The 20,065-nt window shown below is 42.5% G+C and overlaps 1 protein-coding gene across 1 annotated transcript in view; it reads left to right on the forward strand.

Moving 5' to 3' along the window:
• Positions 1-20,065, forward strand: part of UBR3 (ubiquitin protein ligase E3 component n-recognin 3 (putative)) — a 354,426-nt gene that overhangs the window by 24,115 nt on the left and 310,246 nt on the right. The window contains exons 3-6 of the mRNA XM_019522846.1: positions 11,917-12,056; positions 13,523-13,681; positions 18,936-19,079; positions 19,758-19,807. Of these exons, the coding sequence (XP_019378391.1) occupies positions 11,917-12,056; positions 13,523-13,681; positions 18,936-19,079; positions 19,758-19,807 (493 nt within the window). The remainder of the gene's footprint in view (positions 1-11,916; positions 12,057-13,522; positions 13,682-18,935; positions 19,080-19,757; positions 19,808-20,065) is intronic.

Raw genomic sequence — 20,065 nt, forward strand, 5'->3', positions numbered from 1 at the left:
CGCCAATGGCTGCCCTGCTGGGCCCCAGCTCCTGGGTAGTTTTAAAAAAAAAAAGCAAGCCCTGCACCCACTGGCTGCTGCAGCAGCTGTGAGGGCTTCTGGGGGCTTGTGGCAGAGCCCTCTCACAGTGTGGGGCAGTGGGGATTGCCCCCCTGCCTGGCAGGATCCAGTTATTTTGGGGCTTTTTTTTTTTTTTCTTAAAGGGCTGGGGCATATAAATAATAAATTTTTATATTTTTATTTTTGTTAAGATCCTTTTAAAAAAAAATAAACCTATATAAAATGAGTTTTAATTTAAGGTATGTTAAAACTCAAAGATATCATCATTGAATAAGGATTATAATATACAATATAAAGGCTATTTTGGCTTGGATGAGAAATTCCTTTTCTTTGTGGCAAAAATAAACTGGTGATTACTTTGTAGTTGAAATGCCCAGACCTAATTTCTTTTTCTAGTCTAATGGACATTATGTTCAAGCAGAGGCTCTATTTCGTGTTTGCCTAGAAGCAGTGTCTTCCTTGATACTGCCTATTTTCTAAGATGTTACCTTTTCCCCTTTGCACTTAACTCAGTAACTCAGCTCTTTTGCATTAATTAGCCCTTCCCTCTGTGTCCTTTTCTGACTGACATACCTCCTTTATTGTTGTACCAAGCTCCAGCTGAGTCGGTCTTCAGTCACTCTCCCCTTTTACTGATAACTTCGTATTGTCGTATTGTTGTGTTTGATGTTACCCATTCTTGTGGTTGTTTAGAAAGTAGGAAAATTGACTTGAGTTGCCCATGCTGCTCTTGTCTTGTCCTGGGCTTCTGGGCAACCAGATCCATGTCTTGGCAGACAAATGCAAAAATACTGATAATTCATTAGATGCCTTCTAATGACTTAGCATCTTTTTTAAATGACTGGCAAAATATTTCAGGCATTTTCTTGGTCATAAGTTTTCTATATGAAGACCCAGTCCCTTGTTCTTACTTGTCACTGCCACAGCAGCATCCAGGCAGCTTGCACTGCACTCCTATTGAAAACTGATTTTTCCCCTACAATTTCCACCTAAAATATTTGATACACAAAACATCAGGTTATTAATATGTTGCTGTAGTTGGTTCAGGCCTTGTAATTCTGGAAAATAAATAATATGAAAGAAATGACAATTTTTTTTTGTCCTTTTACACTTTTGCACCAATGTGCAGTTTGTGGAAATACTGGGTACTATTCCTGAAGAGCAGTTTTGTTGATGCTGCCAGCTTAAACAATCACATCATGTTGATGTAATTTTTTTCAAGGCTTTACATTTTTTTCCTCCCAAAATTCTTCCGTTCTACCTTTTTAGTGACTTGTCTTTTTTCTGAGGGTCACTGTGGCTGAATGTTTTAGTATCATAGTAACCTTTAATTAAGAACACACTATTCATTGTGGTTTTGAATCAGTCACTGTAAAATGATAAGTCATAATTTGTTGCCTATTTCTGCGTTTTCTTTTTTTCTGAGCTACTGATGGAACAACCAGCTGCTGCCCATTTTGCAAGATCTATCTTTCTGAATTGCTGCTTGGACAGCAAAGACACACAGACTTGTGCAGCGTGGTTTGCAGTGTTTGGAATTGTATCTTTCAGTTACTGCTACCATATACGTGCCATGGGGGCTTCCTTGTGGTCTCTGTATGTAGGTACTTGTATTATTTATGTCACATGTGACTAACTGTGCCTTAAGACTCCAGGTCTGTTAACTATCCGAGCCCACTAACTTTTGGATTTCTAGCTGTGAACTTGCTTAAGATAGAATTATAGAATTCTCCTACTCTCAGACAGGATCTAAAGTGTAGTCATCTGATACTAATAGTGATCATCTTGGGAGATCTGTTTTTGATTAGGACCCTTCAGTTCTAAGGCTGTAACAGTGAGAAGCTGTGAACACTAAGCTTTCTTCAAGCAAAGTATGATTTATTTGATTAAAAGTGTTTAATAGAGAACCGGATTTAAAACAAATAACACCTGCTACATGTATGTCTAATTTGATAGGTGCTTAGCCAACTTCTGCCTGAGGACCCTAGTAGTACTAGCTCCCTATATAGGCTCTTTCTTAAGAGTTTCTTTGTCTGCTAGTGGAAGTCACTACCACTCTGTACAACACTTAGCAACATATCCACCTCATCCTTCTGCAAGGATGCTTTTTAAATAGTATAATCTTTTTTGATTTCTAGCCTAGCCTGGCAAGACAGCTTTGTCACTTGGGCATAAAGCCTGAATGGGTGCTATCGAATTAGTTTTCTGATGTGGGAAACAATGCTCAGCCTTCTTTCCTCTGGTTCCCCCCACTCCTCCCAGCAATTATTTCCCCCCTTGAATAGTTCCCTTGTCTTTACTTATGCTCCATAGTTCTCTCATTTAGGAGCGTGAAAATTACACGATTCAGTCAAGAATCCTTAATAGAACAAGTGAAGCCAGTTAGTTATGTCAATTCCACTTCTCTGCTCTTTGAGAAAGTTACGAGTCACAAACAGGAACAGGAATTGTTGTTCCTGAGACTCTGAACTTGACATTTTTAGAAAATTGGAAGGTTGGAAGGGACCTCAGGAGGTCATCTAGTCCCCTGCTCAAAGCAGGACCATCCCAGCCAAGGCTTTGTCTAGCCAGGTCTTAAAAACTGCCATGGATGGAGATTTCACAACCTCTCTGGGTAGCCTGTTCCAATGCTTCCAGTGGCTGTCTATAAACTCACCGGGGTGGGGGACCAGCGGAAAATAGGTGATGCTCTGTTCCCCCGGACACCACCTGGGATAACAAGGAATAACGGCCACAAATTGATTGAGAGTTGGTTCAGGCTTGATGTCAGGAGGCATTACTTTACGGTTAGGGCTGCCAGGTACTGGAATGGGCTCCCAGAGGAGGTGGTGCTGTCCCTTACCTTGGGGATCTTCAAGTGGAGGTTGGATAGATATCTGGTTGGGATATTATGATACCAGCACTCGTTCTTGATGATCTGTTCAACCCTAGACACTTTGAAATAATCCCCATAGTGAGTTGAGTTTTTCCTAATATCTTAGTTAAGCTTCACTTGCTGCAGCTTGAGATTATTGCTTCTTGTTCTATCATATGTCATGACTGAGAACAGATTAGCTCAGGGGTGGGCATAATATGGCCTGTGAGCTGGTTGTGGCCCACTGAGGGATTTTGTCTAGCCTCAGTGGGTCCCTTGGTCCCTCTCACGCTATGTGTGGGGGACGGCCTGGGCCATGCTGTATTCAGCTGGTCCCACTGCTCCTGGGAGTGCTGCAGCATGGTGGAAGGGTGGCTGGACTCTCCAGTCTGTCTGCCCTGCACCCTTCACTGGGGGCAGGACCCACATGGGCAGGGCATTCAGCTGGGTGGCTAGGTTGGGGCCGCAGCTTGGGACAGTTGCTATCCATTGCCTACAACGCCATTGCAGTGGGCGCAGGTTCTGCAGGCAGGGATGTGCGGGGAGTGTATTGCTGCTCTGCCCTGCCTTCGTGCTGTCACTGCCCCAAGATCCCGGCCCTGGACACAGCTCCGTGCCCAGCTGCGGCCCCATCTTGTCTGTCTGGCTGCATGCCCTGCCTGTGCAGCTCCTGGCCTGTCTCCATGTAGACCTGGAATCATGAGGTGGTGATAGTGTGGGGATGGGGTTGGGGCAGATCCCTGGGTTCTGCAGGCAGGGACATGCAGGGCTCTGCTTTGGCCCCCATACTGTCACTGCCCAGCAACCCCGCCCCATGATCCTGCCCTTGCCTGCCCATCCTGCTCCCAAACACTGTTCTCTGGCTACCTGGGGCCCCATCCTACATAGGGAGTTTTGGTGAGCTGTTGCATTGGGCGATGGGGGGAGCGTACTGATTAAATAAGCCCAGCTCCCTTAGTCTCTCCTCAGAAGTCATGTGCCCCAGCCCCCTAACCACTTTTGTTGTCCTCAGCTGGACTGTTTCCAGCTTTGTATTGGTTGACTTCTGAAAGGTTATCTTTGTAATCTGAGAGTAGGAATCTAAGCATTTGAAAAAGTGAAAACTTAAATGTTGCAGAAACGATGGCTTGTTCTATTGTTTTCTCAAAAGATGACTACCTGTTTGCCACTGGTTAGTGAGCAAGTGGGTTTATTCAAGCCCAGCTCTATAAAGACAATAGAACCCCCCCCCCAAAAAACAGAGTTATAATGTGCTGGATTCCTTATGTACCAGCATAACAATTTCTATTTCTGAAATAAAAAGATGAATTAGACTTCCATAAGTTAACAGTGAAATGTAAAAATATTTTAAAAAGCTAGATAAACTAAAGAAAATGGAAAATAATACAGTTAACAAGAACTCTTGAGAAACTTCTGCAGGTGCTAAGAAATTCAGATAACTTTTTATTCTTTGTTTTTTTCCATGTACGTTTTTCCTCTCTCATTATCTACAGCTTGTAAGACAGTGTTGCAATTAGGGGAGTATGTAAACTTCTTTCAAACAAGTGTTTTAGTTCTTTTATTTGTAAGTGTAATTAGCTTTCATTCTATTTTGAATGTGTTGAGAAAATATTATTCAGCATATTATCAACCGTACAATAATTAGGGTGGAATGATATATTTGCGTGTTTTTTATTCATGTTAAGTTGTTAAAAAAATGTTTAAAAGTGTACCTCCTTACATGACCAAAACCAAAATTCAAAGAAATATTTATTTTGGGCACATGGAGAGTGCAAATTGAATTTCAGTAGTCAGTTGCACCAACTCTTTTATTTGGTTTTCCTCACAGAATATAAAGGTAATTGTTATTTAGATTCCAGTTGTACCCATAAATTTTAATCAGGTCAGGGGCTTGCTCATTCGTTCACTGGAAATTCTGGAGCTTGCACTGAACAGCTTATCTAATTTAAAACAAGTGAGTTTGACAAACAGTAGGCAGGGAGGGGAGAGATGAGGGTAAAAATAACTAGCCTGTGTAACTGCATGATCTTACGTTCAATCTTGTGGAATGAAGTTAAAATGGGAGATATTGCAGGCTGTAATATTAAGAGCACTGCAAGAACATTGATGGGCTGTAAAGGTGGGCCTTGGCTGTGGCTCCCACAGCATGGCAGGGTCTCTGTTTGAGAAAATTGAGGGCTTTACAGTTTTCTTCATTCGACTGATAGAGGAATTGGCTTTACAAGTCTTCATGGTGGGTCCTTTATCTCCTTATCTTGCTTGTAGAGGGATCAGGCTGGGCACTCCTATAGTTGCACACCCACAGCTCCCTGCTGATGTGCTGTAGCTGTTCTGATGCTCCTGTAAACAGAAGTGGGTGTTTGAAATGGCATGGAGGAGGCAAAAAGACAGGCTTGATGGCAGTGTTCTGTTGGGATTGAATTGTGATTTGTAAAGTGGTAACAATTAGAGCGATTCAGATATTGTGTGTGATTTTTTTTCTTTCTTAAAATTGACAGAAAATGAGGGTATCAAATATGTGGAATCAAATATCCAGGTTACATTCTGAAGTTAAGGTTTTTCAGGAAACAATGAAAACATGCAGAGCATCCCATGCAAGTTTGCCAGTGTAGCAAATCTGTGGCAGGGAAACCATCTATATGTTGTTTCCTGATAATGTGGTACTGTGAAAATAGGAGCAGTAACACTTCTGCTGTAAATCTCTAGTTTCATTTACTTATAGCTCATTAAATAAATTCTCTTTTGGTTGAAAATGTTTGTTTGGACATGACCCCTGGTAATTAAAAAAAATTTCAAGGTGGCAAATTTACAGAGAAAACAAACATAAACTTCAGTAAGTTATTCTTAAAATGGGGATAAGAATAGGGAAGGTTAATGCTTTTTCTCTCTGTCCTGAAGCTTGCATTTAAAACAAAACATTCCAAATAAAACGGGTCATTTGAACATTTCTGACTAATGAAACACTACCGTCTGAGATGCTTTCAGTCTTAAACTATGATTATCCAACAAGAATAGTGGTAAAACCACTTGAAAAGGAAAAATAAAAAATCATAAGAAAAATAAATTAAGAAAGATCTATTTATAAACTATATTGTCTGAAAAGGTCTTATTTTGTGGTATTAAAGTTTTGTAGTAGTAAAAACTAGAAATTAAAATGGCTTATTTGGATATCTAGTCCATCAGCCTTCTAGCACAGAATCTTTTAAGTGTTTTCTGTTGTTTTACTGTGGAAGACAAGCGTAAATAAAGGTAAGATGTCTATAAAGAATGCCTAACATTGTGTTGCTTACATTAGAGCTACTTTTTTCTGAATCCTCATTTAGAAAGCATGAGTGCAGTTGCAGTGCTACTGTCATTCTTTGTAGATGTTGGAATTATTCTACTGGTGGCCTGGTGTTGTTGGGGAGGGCCTGGGATATTGAATATGCTCACTTCCTAGGTGCATCCCAGTAGAGTTCTGACTGCCCTTTGGGGCATTTAACAATGTGTGTATTAGACATTTGCTTAACTGATGTCCCTGTCAGTGTGGTCTTCGGTAATATAGGGAAGTAATTATGGAAGAAGCTTTTCTGCCTTTTGTTCAGTGAATCAAGTGTATGTGTAAACTAGGGCTGTATGTTTTACTATAGGATGCTGTCTGTGCCAGCCCAGAGTTCAAATCCTGGCTCTTTAGCTCGAACTGTGGCAGCTCATGCTTTTAGCTCTAGAGGATACTGTTTAAGTCCCTGATGTGGAGACCAAGAGGACTGTTATCACATGCATGCACTTGGAAAAAAATGTATGAAACCGACAAGTCAGTAGAGCTGTGAAATAAGCCTGGGACAAAGATCTTAGGATTTGGAAGTAGTGTAGGATAATGGGATAGGCTGTCTAGAATTTTGGTAAAGGAAGTGGCTTGTTGTCAGCCAGTGGGGTGAGTCCAGAAAGCTTGCTTTCTTTCTGGTTTTAAAATAAAGCAAGATCTGCTGCAGTCATTTCATTGGCTTTATAGTGCACTCTATTTTGGATTCCTTGGCTCTGGTACTTAAAGACTGCAACAGTGGACTAGGTCAGAGGTAATGATGGACCTACTCTGATCTTTACTGGCTGCTGTTTTCCAGCTGCTATTTCAGGTGTGAGTCCTAACCTGTGAAGTAAGATTTTTTCAGATTTCAGTTTGCGGACTAGCTCCTGCCCTCTTGTTATATTTGTTTGGCCTGCATGACATTTCAGTTGATAAAATGGGAGATTTCTGTCCCTGATGTATGCAAAGTTAATTTTGAAAACATGAATGGAGGGTAAACCAGTGGGGTGTTGTTTTCCTAAATCTACAGACGACCTACAGCTGGTACTGAGAATATCATTGTTTCATAGTTTCTGGGGTTGGAAGGGACCTGAACAGATCATCAAGTCTGACCCCCTGCCCTGGGCAGGAACGAGTGGTGGTATCATAGTATCCCAACCAGATATCTATCCAACCTCCTCTAGAAGACCGCCAAGGTAGGGGAGAGCACCACCTCCCTTGGGAGTCCATTCCAGAGCCTGGCAGCCCTGTCCGTAAAGTAATGCCTTCTGATATCAAGCCTGAACCAACTCTCAATCAATTTGTGGCCATTATTCCTTGTTATCCCAGGTGGTGCCCGGGGGAACAGAGCCTCACCTATTTTTTTGCTGGTGTGTCGTGTCCCCGCCCCCCGGTGAGTTTATAGACAGCCACTGGAAGCATTGGAACAGGCTACCCAGAGAGGTTGTGAAATCTCCATCCATGGCAGTTTTTAAGACCTGGCTAGACAAAGCCTTGGCTGGGATGGTCCTGCTTTGAGCAGGGGGTTGTGGACTAGATGACCTCCTGAGGTCCCTTCCAACCTTCCAATTTTCTAAAAATGTCAAGTTCAGAGTCTCAGGAACAACAATTCCTGTTCCTGTTTGTGACTCGTAACTTTCTCAAAGAGCAGAGAAGTGGAATTGACATAACTAACTGGCTTCACTTGTTCTATTAAGGATTCTTGACTGAATCGTGTAATTTTCACACTCCTAAATGAGAGAACTGTGGAGCATAAGTAAAGACAAGGGAACTATTCAAGGTCTCTGCCCTATTATCATATTTTCTTGCATACTGTATGCTCCTAAATAAGACATGCACCTTATTTTTTGGAAGGCAGAATGTATAAAAAATATTTTTCCAGAGTTGTGGCTGAGAACTGAATGCATACAGCAGTTTACAGAATGCATGCACATGCATACTCGGCCAAAGGGGGAGGAAGAACCAGCAGCATACGTACAGTCTGGGGAACTCCCTTCTCGTCAGTGCAGAGGCAGAAAAGGATCTTGGAATCACTATTGATGCCAAAATGAACATGGGCCGGCGCTGTGGGGATGCGGTCAGAAAGGCCAACCATACCTTGTCATGCATCCACAGATGCATCTCGCGCAGGTACAAGGAGGTGATCCTCCCCCTCTATGCAACACTGGTCAGGCCACAGTTGGAGTACTGCGTTCAGTTCTTGGCACTGCACTTCAGGAGGGATGTGGATAACATGGAGAGGGTCCAGAGGAGGGCCAGTCGCATGATCAGGGGGCAGCAGGGCAGGCCCTATGAGGAGAGGCTAAGGGACTTGAACCTGTTCAGCCTCCACAAGAGAAGGCTGAGGGGGGATCTGGTGGCCATCTACAAACTTGCCAAGGGGGACCAGCAGGCAACAACCCTGTTCCCCCAAGCACTACTGGGAGTAACAAGGAATAATGGCCATAAGCTGACTGAGAGTTGGTTCAGGCTAGACATCAGGAGGCACTTCTCACAGTCAGGGCGGCTAGGATCTGGAACCAACTTCCTAGGGAAGTGGTGCTTGCCCCTATCCTGGGGGTCTTCAAAAGGAGACTAGACAATCACCTAGCCAGGGTCGTTTCACCCCAACATTCTTTCCTGCCTGTGGGAGGGGGTTGGACTTGATGACCTGCTTCAGTGTGATGCAACTGTGACAAAAGTAAAAGCTATTTTGCAACTCATCAGAAAAGAGATTTACATTATTTCTGAGATAGGAAGCATGTACTGTGATTGGCAAGACTTTATCTTTCTTGAACACAGGTGATGAGAGTTGTATACAGTACTCCAGATGAATTTGTGCCGGAACAGGTACAAGGAAGGGTTACTAGGAAAATCAGAGGAATGGAGAGCCTGTCACATGAGAGAAGAATAGAAAAGCTGGCCTTACTTAACCTTGCACATTGGAAGTCTGAAAGGGGTTGTCTATAAACACATGGGGGAGAGAGGGTTAAATACCTTGGAGGGGGAAAAATATTTATACTAAAGAGCACAAGAATAAAAGGGTATAAACTGACTCTGAATAATTTAGTGTGGAAATTAGAAGAGAGTTCCTAAGCAGTAGATCAGCAGTTAGTAACATTCTGGAGCTATGGGTCAGAACAACCTGGCTTGGCATGCTGGTGTTTTTTGCTGGCTGCCTATGCCACTTCTCCCTGCTGCCCCTTCTCCACCCTCCACCCTGTGCTATGGCGTGGATATGGATCCTTGCCTCCTGGCCCCAGCATTCCTGGGATGAAGCCCCCTGCTGTCAAAGCCTCCCAGTTCCACAGGCCATATGTTGCTCATCCCTGCATTAGATTATTCAAGCTTCAGAACAGCATTCAAGATCAGGGGGCAAAAAACCTAAATGCTTTTAAGATGGGAACTTGACCTTTTACTGAAGAGCATCTGCTGTGGCACCTGTGATAGCAAGGGCAGGGCTGTTCCTGGGGGAAGGGGGTGTAAATTGGGGCGAACCTGTGCTTTGGGGAGCCCCACAGACAGAGCCATACTGGCCCTGCTGTGGCCACCAGTTCCGCTACAGCTGCCATGTGCCACTGCCTCCACACTCCAGCTGCTAGCCACCAGCCCCTTCCCCTGCTTGCTGCCACCCCCAGGCCCCACACACCCTTAGGGGCGGCTTTTAAGCAGGGGACTACATTTGATAATCCAAGAGGTTTACATTTCATAAATTTAATGAATGTATGAATAAATATAGAAGTAATTTAATATTCAGACAACCATTTCTCTGACACTAAATCGATTTCTAAATTTTATAGTGAGACGTTTATAGATGATTATAGCATTTAACTATACCATGAAAGCAATGTTTGTTTTTAAATGGTTTATACTTAGAATTCTTATCCCACGTCATTAGCTCCTTTTTGGTGTGAGTAAATATCCCAGATTCATTCACATGAGTCTGGTTCAAAGCACAGTGAGATTGAGAAAAAACTTTCTGGTGGCTTTAATTGGCTTTGGGACAGGCATCCTGTCCTTAGGAATTTGCCAAACTGGTGTATTTCCATCTGCTTGGTTCTCCAACAAGGACAGCTCCTTTCCTTTCCTTTCCTTTCCTTTCCTTTCCTTTCCTTTCTACTTTGCACAGTTTTTGCAGAATCTGCCTATTATCTTTAGTAAGTGTTTCTGAATTGAAATTGAAATCCCTGTCTGGTGGGGAGGTCTATGTGAAGGAATGGCCCTTTTCGTCTGCCTCCCTGCTCTAAGTCTGCCCAGCCCCTGCTTTCCAGCTCTGGCTGCTGGATCCACCTGGGCAAGGTGGGTGACTAGGTGTGAAAATTCCGTAGGGCGTGGGGGAGTTTGCTCTTCCTTTGTCCTGTTTTTTTCCCACTGAACAACCTGGTCTCTCTACCTGAGGATTGGTCTGCATCCAATACTGCCTGTTTGTGGGTGGGACTTAGTGATCAAGTCACAAAAGTTTAAAAAAGAGGTCACTCCATTTTGGGAGTGGTCAGACATCTTACTGAAGCAAGCAAAAGACCTCCAGAGCTCCATCAGTCTCTGGATGAACTTGTGAGCAATTTAGCTGAAATTTAGCCAGTAATTTAGGATGAAGTAATCTAGACGCGTATCAAAAGGCCAACAAGCCTATTCTGTTTTGTTCAGGGTGTTGTTGTTTTTTTCTTTTGATGTTTCTCTGTCTTATACCCTTTCCCCAGGTTCTCCCTCTTTGATCAATAAAGCTATATGTTATAGCACACCTCACTGTGTGTGCTTGGGAGGGGTGAGGCAAGCCTTTTTAGCTCCCTTTTGCTCAGCTGGCTAAGGTGGGTGTGGCTTTTTACTTTCCTCCTGTACAGGAGGCTTCAGGCTAAAAAAAAGCACCCCAAAATACCATGGTGGGCTGAGAACCCTCAAGATCAACAGGGTCTGTGTATCCCGGGCTGCACAGAGCCCTAACAAAGACCAGGGCCTGGGTAGTAGTGGTGGTTACCCCATTCTTCCAGGTGTACTCTAGGAAGGGGGTTGGCCAGAGACACCCCAGGGGAGACACCCAAAGTGTGGTTTTTGGTTGGATGCGTTGAGGTGGGTGGCTTAGCACAGGAGTGCTCCCTGCTAGCCCATCACAGTGGGCATCTGATACATTTCAGGTCATCTTTGTGTCCTTAGTGTTTTGGGGCCCTGCTGTAAGGTGGACAGGCTTCGCAGTCTGAGTTACATCAGCCTCCCAAAGCTTGGCTTGTAGTCTGTAACGTTTCTTGGAATCGCTGCAGTGCTTCAGCCCTCTCCCTAGGGATCCTAAGTAAGCAAGTTCTGGCTGTTTTCCAGTTCGTCCATTGGGAAAAGCTCTTAGCTAGAGCTGGTGCTTTTAAGGTCTATGTGTGCCAGTTGAGCCCTTCTGTGAATCTTAAATGCCTCTGTGTGTTGATCTCTCCTTTTATTTCACATCTGCTGAATGAGAGAAACAAACTTGTAAAATGTAGACTCTGCAAAGAACAGAAGATAAAACTACTCTCGTTCAAAAGATACTGAAAGTTAGTAGGGCCCAAATGACCTAACTTTTGGATTTTTCTTTTTTTTTTTTTCCCTTTTGTCACCAGAATAGCCCTAAAATTAAAAGGCAAAAGGCAGAATACCTCCTGATATTAAAAGGCAGCTGTGTAAGAGAAAGAAATTAGTGGTACCTGGTGCTTGTTTTTTGTCAGGTACTTGTTTTGAAGTGTACCTAGCTAACATTTTGTTTCTTTCTGCTTTGTAGGTTTTGTAAAAGACACCGGATTAAGTCAAGTTCAAATGTTCCATGCGTCCCGAAAGACTTGTTGATGATGTCAGAACTAGTTCTTCCACAGTTTATCTTTAGTCTTATTCAGTACTTACGAGAAGGATATAATGAACCTGGTATGTTTTTAATTTGCATGTGAATGATAGAGTTTTTAATGCTATCTTTTTATTTTTTCTCTGTGAAGATGCTAACTTCAGTCTATGTTGAATAAATCCCTTACCACTGGCTGAGTGGGTCAGTGCTTTGTTAGATCTATTTAATTTTAGTCCCTGTCAAAAGTACTTTAGTAAGGCAAAATTAAAGTTCTTTGGTGCTGCTTCTTGTTCTTCCAGAACTCAGTGTGTGGCTCAGATTGAATCTTTTATGCGTGGGTTTTAAAGCCCTTTGAAATTTAGAAGTGGCTCCTTTCAGGGAGACAATTTTGCATGAGTCTTGGCTAAATTGCATTAAATGTCCGTAATAAAATCTATCCTAATCCTTGCTGGGGCATAGCAGTTTTCACATGGTCTCTCTGTGCCTGTGAGCTTTGGAGGTTTCTAAGAGCTGATTTTTTTTTTTTTAACTTTAACTTTCCTGTACAATATTATTTTTTAGTAATGCATGAGTAGAAGGGGGCTGCACTAAGGTTGCACAAGCATCCTGACTGTAGTTTTGATTATGTGGTCGTGTGTAATTTCATGACCTTTTTATTATTAAAACCAAAAATAATAATGTTTCATTGACAGGGCTGGGACCTTTATATCCTTAGTCGCATATTTATGGTACCTGAGCAAATGTGGTAATTGATAGCAGTACTAGGTTTTCATAATCCATGGGCACAACAGGTATTACATTTCAATGGGAAAATTGCTGCTCTCCTGGTAGAAAATACAAGTGTGTAAGTGTTCACTTGGTTTCTCCCTGGGAGAAACGTGCCCTTTCTGGGAGCAAGACCTTCCAGGTGTGAGCCTGGAAGATCTCCTTTTGAGAGAGATTTTTCTCTCACAAGAATGAATGGTGGTATACTCTCCTCCTGGTCTGGTTTGGGAGGGGAAGGGAGTGGTGCCTGCCACTTTCCAGAAATGAAGACTGCCCAGTTTGGGGAATGGACTGAGAGCTTGGCTCCACTGCTCCCTTCCCCTCCCAGCCTGGGAAGTGAGGGAAGCGGGGGAGCAGCAGCCGCTGCTCCCTGGCTTCCTCCCCAGACTGGAGACTGCACTTTAAGGAGCTGCAGACATGCAGCTCTTAGGGGGCATTTCCCCAACACTGCATGTTCAAAGCCAGGACCGGGTGGTTTTTAAATCGCCACTTTGCTGCCTAGTTGGGCAGCAAGAGTGTCAATGTGTAATTCTCTTGCTGTCCCAGTCTTGGATCTTTCCTGAGGATTTTGGGTCCATATGTCTAATATTGTTGCATATTTGGAAAATGGGGAAAAAGGATCCAGGTAAAATAGATTGATATTGCTGAACACATTTATAGGAACCTAAAGTGCTGGTTAGATCACCGGTAATGTTTCGTTGCTGAATTGAGATAATTAAAACCCAACCCCCCCATCTTTCTCTTCCGCTCTTAAACAGCTTTTTTTGTTGTTTTTCTTTTTCAGCTGCTGATCTGCCATCAGAAAAAGACCTTCACAAAACCCTTCAGATTTTGGAGCCTCACGTTTCTTTTCTAGAAGACTTGACCAAAATGGGAGGAGCAATGCGATCAGTCCTTACTCAGGTTTTGACTAATCAACAGTTCTACAAAGATCTTAGCTCTGGTGAGTTTATTTATACAGGCAGTCCTCAACTTAGGATGGTTTTAGTTCCGACAAACCGCAGTTACGATGTTTGTAAATTGACACCTGGGTTTCAAAGTTCTGACATGGGTTTCAACTTTATGATGCTGACTGCAGGATATAGGTCTGTCAGTGGAAGGGGAGGGGGGAAGGAAAGGGCTGTGGGGGAGCAGATCAGGGCCCCTGTGGGGGGCAGGGCTGGGGCTGGAACAGGGGGTTGGGCAAATGCTGCCTAGCTGGGGCTGCACTGGGCTCTAGGAGTGGGGGCTTTGGGTGGTGGGAGAAGCCACAGCTTGTCTGACTGCTCCCCTGGCCGCCCCCTCTGGGGTGAAGCAGGCAGTGCCAGGGCTGCGCAGGACGACCACGGGAGAAGCCGCAGCTCTAGCCACGGCCCATCTGCTTGCTCCCTTGGCTGCCCCTGCTGGGGCAAGGCAGGCAGTTCTGGGGCTGAGCCGGGTGGCTGTGGGAGAAGCCGCGGCCTGTTTAGCGGCTCCTGCCGCTTGTCCAGGAGGGCATGGGGTGAGGTGGAGGAGGGACATGGGACCCACAGATCTGATCTGGTCAGGGCAGGGTGGGCTGTGCTCAGGGCAGATCCAGGGGCACATGCCCCTCCCACCCTCTCCCCCCATCATGCACTTTTGGATACATGGCCAGAGCAGCAGCGTGTTGCTTGTCTGGGAGCCATTTGCTAGGCATCTCCTCTAGTGTTCAGTCATCCCTGCTGCTGCTACCACTACAGCACTATGGTACAGTAGTGTACTTGTACTGAATAAAGAATAAGTCCCTGTACTGTACAGTACTATACTTTACAACAAGTTCACTGTGCTGTCCATGTGCTATTCTGTTTCCATACTTTTTCCAAACTGCTCATAATAATGGCAGAAAAGCATAAATCCAGTGGAAGTGATTGTTCTTCTTCTAAGAAAGGTAGAACAATTACTATGGAAACAAAAATAGAAATAATTAAGAGGTCTGAAAAAGGTGAGACTGCAACTAAAATGGGTAGAGCTTTGGATATCCCCCGAATGACTATTGTGACCATCCTGAAAGACAAGGCAAGAATTCAGGAGCATGTTAAGGACTCATCTCCTATGCACTCAACTGTGATATAACTTAGTAGCGTGTTGGACTTATTGCTCAGGTTGAGAAACTGTTAATCATTTGGCTGGAGGATCAAAATAAATTCCATGCTTCTGTGAGTTTAGGCATCATTCAGGAAATGGCTAGGAGCCTTTATGATGATCTAAAGAAACAACAGGGGGAGAGTTCTAATGCTGAGCCTTTTACTGCAAGTAAGGGGTGGTTTATGTGTTTTAAAGCCAGGGCCAATTTGCGTAACATCGAGGTCTCAGGTGAAGCTGCCAGTGCTGATGAAGAGGCAGCTCATGCTTTTCTGAGACATTGGCTGAAATCATTGAAGAGAATAGCTGTTGTGCTCAGCAAGTTTTTAATGTTAATGAAACTGTACTCTTTTGGAAAAAAAATGCCATCCAGAAGCTACATTGCCAAAGAGGAGAAATCCATGCTAGGGTACAAAGCTGCTAAAGATAGGCTCACTCTTTTGCTTGGTGCCAATGCTGCAGGTGACTTTAAACTTAAACCTTTACTTGTGTACCATTTGGAAAACCCCAGAGCTTTGCAGGGACATTCCAAGGCATTTCTCCTAGTGATATGGAAATACAATCCTAAGGCATGGGTCAGTAAGACTGTTTTTGAGGATTGGTTTAATCATAATTTTGTGCCAAGTGTCAGGGATTATTGCAGCCAAAACAATCTTACGTTTAAAGCGTTGTTAATCCTGGACAATGCTCCTGGTTATTCAACCATCCTTGATGACATGCACCCTGACATCAAAGTGGTGTTTCTGCTCCCCAGCACCACTTCATTGTTGCAGCCTATGGACCAGGGGGTACTTGCATCCTTCAAGGCCTACTATCTTAGGTGCACGTTTGCCCAGGCTATCAGGGCAATTAAGAAGAAAGGTGGACCGACTCTGAAGGAATTCTGGAAGGGCTTCAACATTTACCGAGCAGTTAAGAACTTTGGTGAGGCATGGAATGAAGTCAAACAATCAAATTTGAATGGTGTTTGGAGAAAATTGTGTCCTAAGTTTGTGCCTGACTTCCAAGGCTTTACAGATGCTGTTGGAGAGGTGAACAAAAATGGTGTTGAAATGGGCAAAGCACTCAACTTAGGCATTGCACCAGAAGATGTTGATGAGTTGCTGGCATCCCATTCTGAAGAATTAACCAATGAGGACCTCACTGAATTGGAACAGCAAAAAGTGGCAGAGGAAGAAGATGCACCTACTGTTGAAGAGACTCCTCCTTGTAAAGTCTTGACAACAAAAGTGTTGGCTGAGGCATTTCATCATCTGGAAGCTGCCATGTCCCTGTTTGAGGAACATGACCCCAACATTGAACATAGTGCATCAGTGAATAGGGGCATATCCAGCTGCTACAGAGAAATTTACAAGCAAAAGAAGAGCACATCTGTCCAAACTTCCTTGCACACTTTCTTTAAGAAAGCAGCCAAGACTCCTGAGAAGACTCCAGCTAAGAACCCTTCAAAAAATTCAACAAAGTCACCTCAAAATCCTTCCAAATAAATATGATCGCTATTTACAATATAAATACATAAATTAATACATATAGGCAAGTAATATAGCTACATTTATTTGTTTTATATAGTTGAGTGGATACTGTACAAAATTCTGGGTTATTTTGGGTGAAAATAGGGTATCAGGCCTTGGTTCAGGAACCAATCCCCCACTTAGTACATTGTTTCCTATGGGAAAATTGGCTCCAAGTTGCAACATTGCGACTTAAGGCACGGTTTTCAGGAACCAATTGTGTCCTAAGGACTGCCTGTATTTCTATTAATAAATTTAAAAATGATGAGAAATTATAAATGGAAGTCACACTTGTTCATTGTTATCCCTATGTCCTATATTTTTTTTAATTTAACTTCACAAAACCCCATAAAAATATTATGTGCATTTTAAGGATAATTATAAATTGACATCTGAATTGATGGTAGATTTTGCTCAGCTGTATGATTCTGCTGGCATTGGCATCTGGAAGTCGGTGCTGTCCCTCTGTATGGCAGCTGCCCTGTGTGCTTGGCCATGTTGTTATACATCTGGGTTTTCTTAGGGCACGTGAAGCTGGTGGGAATTTTACTTAATAAGATCTACAGAACAAGGTCTTTTGTCTTTAGTGGCCCAGGTAATATTACAAGGAATATACAGTTGCAATAAACATTTTTTTATAAGTGTCAAGGTCAGGAACAGAGATGATTTAATGTAGATTTACTGACTGTATAAATATGTTATGCGACATGTACGTTCTCTCCTATCTTAATTTAAATATGGCAGCTTAAATATTACTAAATGAAAACATCAAGCTCTTTCCATGTGGCAAAGTGTCTCATTTGTTTTAGAATCTGCTCTTGTAAAGAATACCTGCGGCCTTCCGAGCTGCGTGAGACCATAGCATGTTCTGTTCAGAGTGAAAAATAGCCTTCTGCCTAAGCCATATGCTATTCTTTTCCCTTTCTCCTCCCCCCTGTCCAATCAAAAACATTATGCAGTCACTACAGCCTGCAGCTCTCATTTTTCAGTCCTCTAAAAATGCCCTTTATATTGCTATCAAAAATTAAGAATTATTCTGGCTTTAAGCTGTTTTTATTGTGGATGGCTAATCTCTGGGACAGCATTCTTCTTTCCCTGAAAGAGAAATACTAGGGAGAGCTGCTGAAAGGTTGGCTTTCTCTGTCTTCTTCCTCTCCCCCAACTTCATATCTTACAAGAATCTTTGGGGTGCAATGAATGATCCCTTTTGAATGAGAGAAGTTTAATGCTTTTTATTAGAAAGTGGGCATGCTTCCTGAGTACACTATGCCTAGATGGAAGAGCCTGCTTTTGAGAAGGAGGGTAACATGGAGTAGGGCAGCCTTTGTTACAACAATGGGAAGCCCCTCTCAATACACACCAGATTCAATGAAGGTGGAGTACAAGAAGGCCTCAAGAATTCATGTGAAGCAGTAGCTGTACTTGATAACTGTGAAAGTAGATGTTTTCATCTTGTCTTTTTTTTCTCCCCTGCTTAACACCTTGCTTAAATACCTGAAACAATTTCATTTTTCTGTTAGGGAACCATTTCTTTTCCTAGCTAATTTTTATCGAGTTTTTAAACCCTGTGTATACCATTTTATTTCTTGAGAGTTAGCAACATGAATGTCAAGTAGAAGTGTCCACAGCTCTTGTGATAGTCTTGGTTAACTGCAATGGGCACAGATTTAACTTGGTTTTATTTATTTATTTATTGGGATCCAAAAGCATAATGGTTATTGCTTTCCTTATTTGATGCTTTTGGACCTCTCAGGAAAGTCTCTATCAGAATTTAGAGATTACAATGTGGGGACATAATTTAGGTCTGTGTTTTTATTTTTTTAAATTTGCTTTAACTTTACAAAACAGATTGTCTGTTGAACTAAAGGACTGTTATGTTTATACAGTAGTAGCATTCCTGGTTCAATGAAAACGGGAGTTGCATTGATTTAAAGCAAAATGCTACTTGATTTGGAGAAAAGTAAAGAACTAAAAGGGATTCTTGCATTTTGGATTGAAACTCATTAGACTTGCACCTAGAATCTTAGGCCTATGGCACAACTTCATTTAATGCTGCAGTGGGATCTGAGCCCCAATTCCAACAGTTGGGCCTCCTGCCGTGTCATACATGCATGACAGGAGGCATTATTTTGGGACCAGGGATCAGATCCTAATTTCATCCTTTCTGTTTGCCAGTGCAGGGGAAGCCTGAGATCACGATCAAATTGAAAGCTGGGTAAGGGGTTGGCAATCAGCTGATTGTCAGTCCTGGGACTGATTGGAGACCCTGGGCTGTTTCAAGGCTGAGGCCAATTTTACTTCCCACAGAGAAGCTTCATGTTCTACCTAAGGAGCCGTGCAAATCGGTCATAAAAATGGTTTACACTATATGTGGAACATTTTTATGACTTGTTTGCCATTTATGCTGTAATTAAACTGTTAATTATGGCATAAATGTAAGGGGTAGAGGGGCTTTTATAGTCATAACTTTTAAAGAAGGTTTGTGGACTACTTTTTACATGGTTTAGTCTTATAAACTTTGGGGAGATCTTTTGTGTTAACCTAAGTACTTGTGTGTATGTGTGTGTGTGTTTGATTTAATGTTGTTTTAAATATGTATTCAAGGTATTGGAGAAAATGCATGTGCAAAGAAAAGTCATGAAAAGTACCTCGTTGCTTTGAAAGGCTCTGGACTGGCATTTCCTGAGGATAAACTTGCATGTGGTATCCAGGAGCAAGCAGCTGGAACTAGCACTTTAGCAGTTCAAGGTTTGTGTAGAATAACATTTTAACAAAAGACTTGATTTTTTTTTTTAAACTGCCCTTTCTAGTTTCTTTTACAAGATTTGATGCAATTTATGGACTTAGTCTACTTACAGGGGCCATTTCACACACCATCAACAAGCAGAAATTGTCATAACTGCACCAGCATATAGTAGTTTAAGGACAAAATGAATCAAAAATCCTTCTCCAGTGATATTTGTGGAATTTGAGTAGGCAAAATGTAATTACTCATAGTGGCGTTTGATGGTTGTAATTGGCTATAAAACCAATTACAGCAACCAAAGTATTACAAAAGCCTTAGTATTATAAAAGTCTCATGAATTTTTGATGTCCAGGTCTGGTCAGGATCTCTCTTATCTCTCTTTTGAAAGAACACACCTCCACCAGCACAGTGTATGGAAGCAGTATAGTGGGATGTATTTCCAAAACATAAACACTACTTCTTAAATTACTTTGGGTATCTCTTGGAGACCTTTCCTCCGAGTAGTGTCAGACCCAATCCTGCTCATCTTGTGAGAGCTCACAAGATCTGTGTGAAGTGGTATGGATGTAGCTAAGATTATACTATTCAGTTTTCTGTAAGGTTCATTAAATCTCATAAACTGTCTGCCTTCAGTATGAGAATTGTGAAGGAAATCTCTTGAATTTTTTCTATTTCAAAAGGTTTAGCAGGTGCTACAGCGACATCAGGACAAGGAGAGTCTTCAGATGAGGTGAGATTTATTTAAAGAAATAAAGTGGAAGTGTAACAATATACAAAACAGAGATAGTACACAAGGGCAGATCTTGCAAGTCTTTACTGTTGCACTTAGTTCAGTGGGGAGCACATCTCTTAGTAGGGACACACAGGGCCAGATTCCTTATGCCTTTGGTGCACTAAGGAACTTTAAAAAAATCCCTTGCTATTACAACTGCAGTTGAACTGGTACAAGCAGCCTAGGGAATACTAATTACACACACACACACACACA

This window comes from Gavialis gangeticus, unplaced genomic scaffold (assembly GCF_001723915.1).
Source record: "Gavialis gangeticus isolate Ggan-Ray unplaced genomic scaffold, GavGan_comp1, whole genome shotgun sequence".
NCBI classification, from domain to species: domain Eukaryota; kingdom Metazoa; phylum Chordata; order Crocodylia; family Gavialidae; genus Gavialis; species Gavialis gangeticus.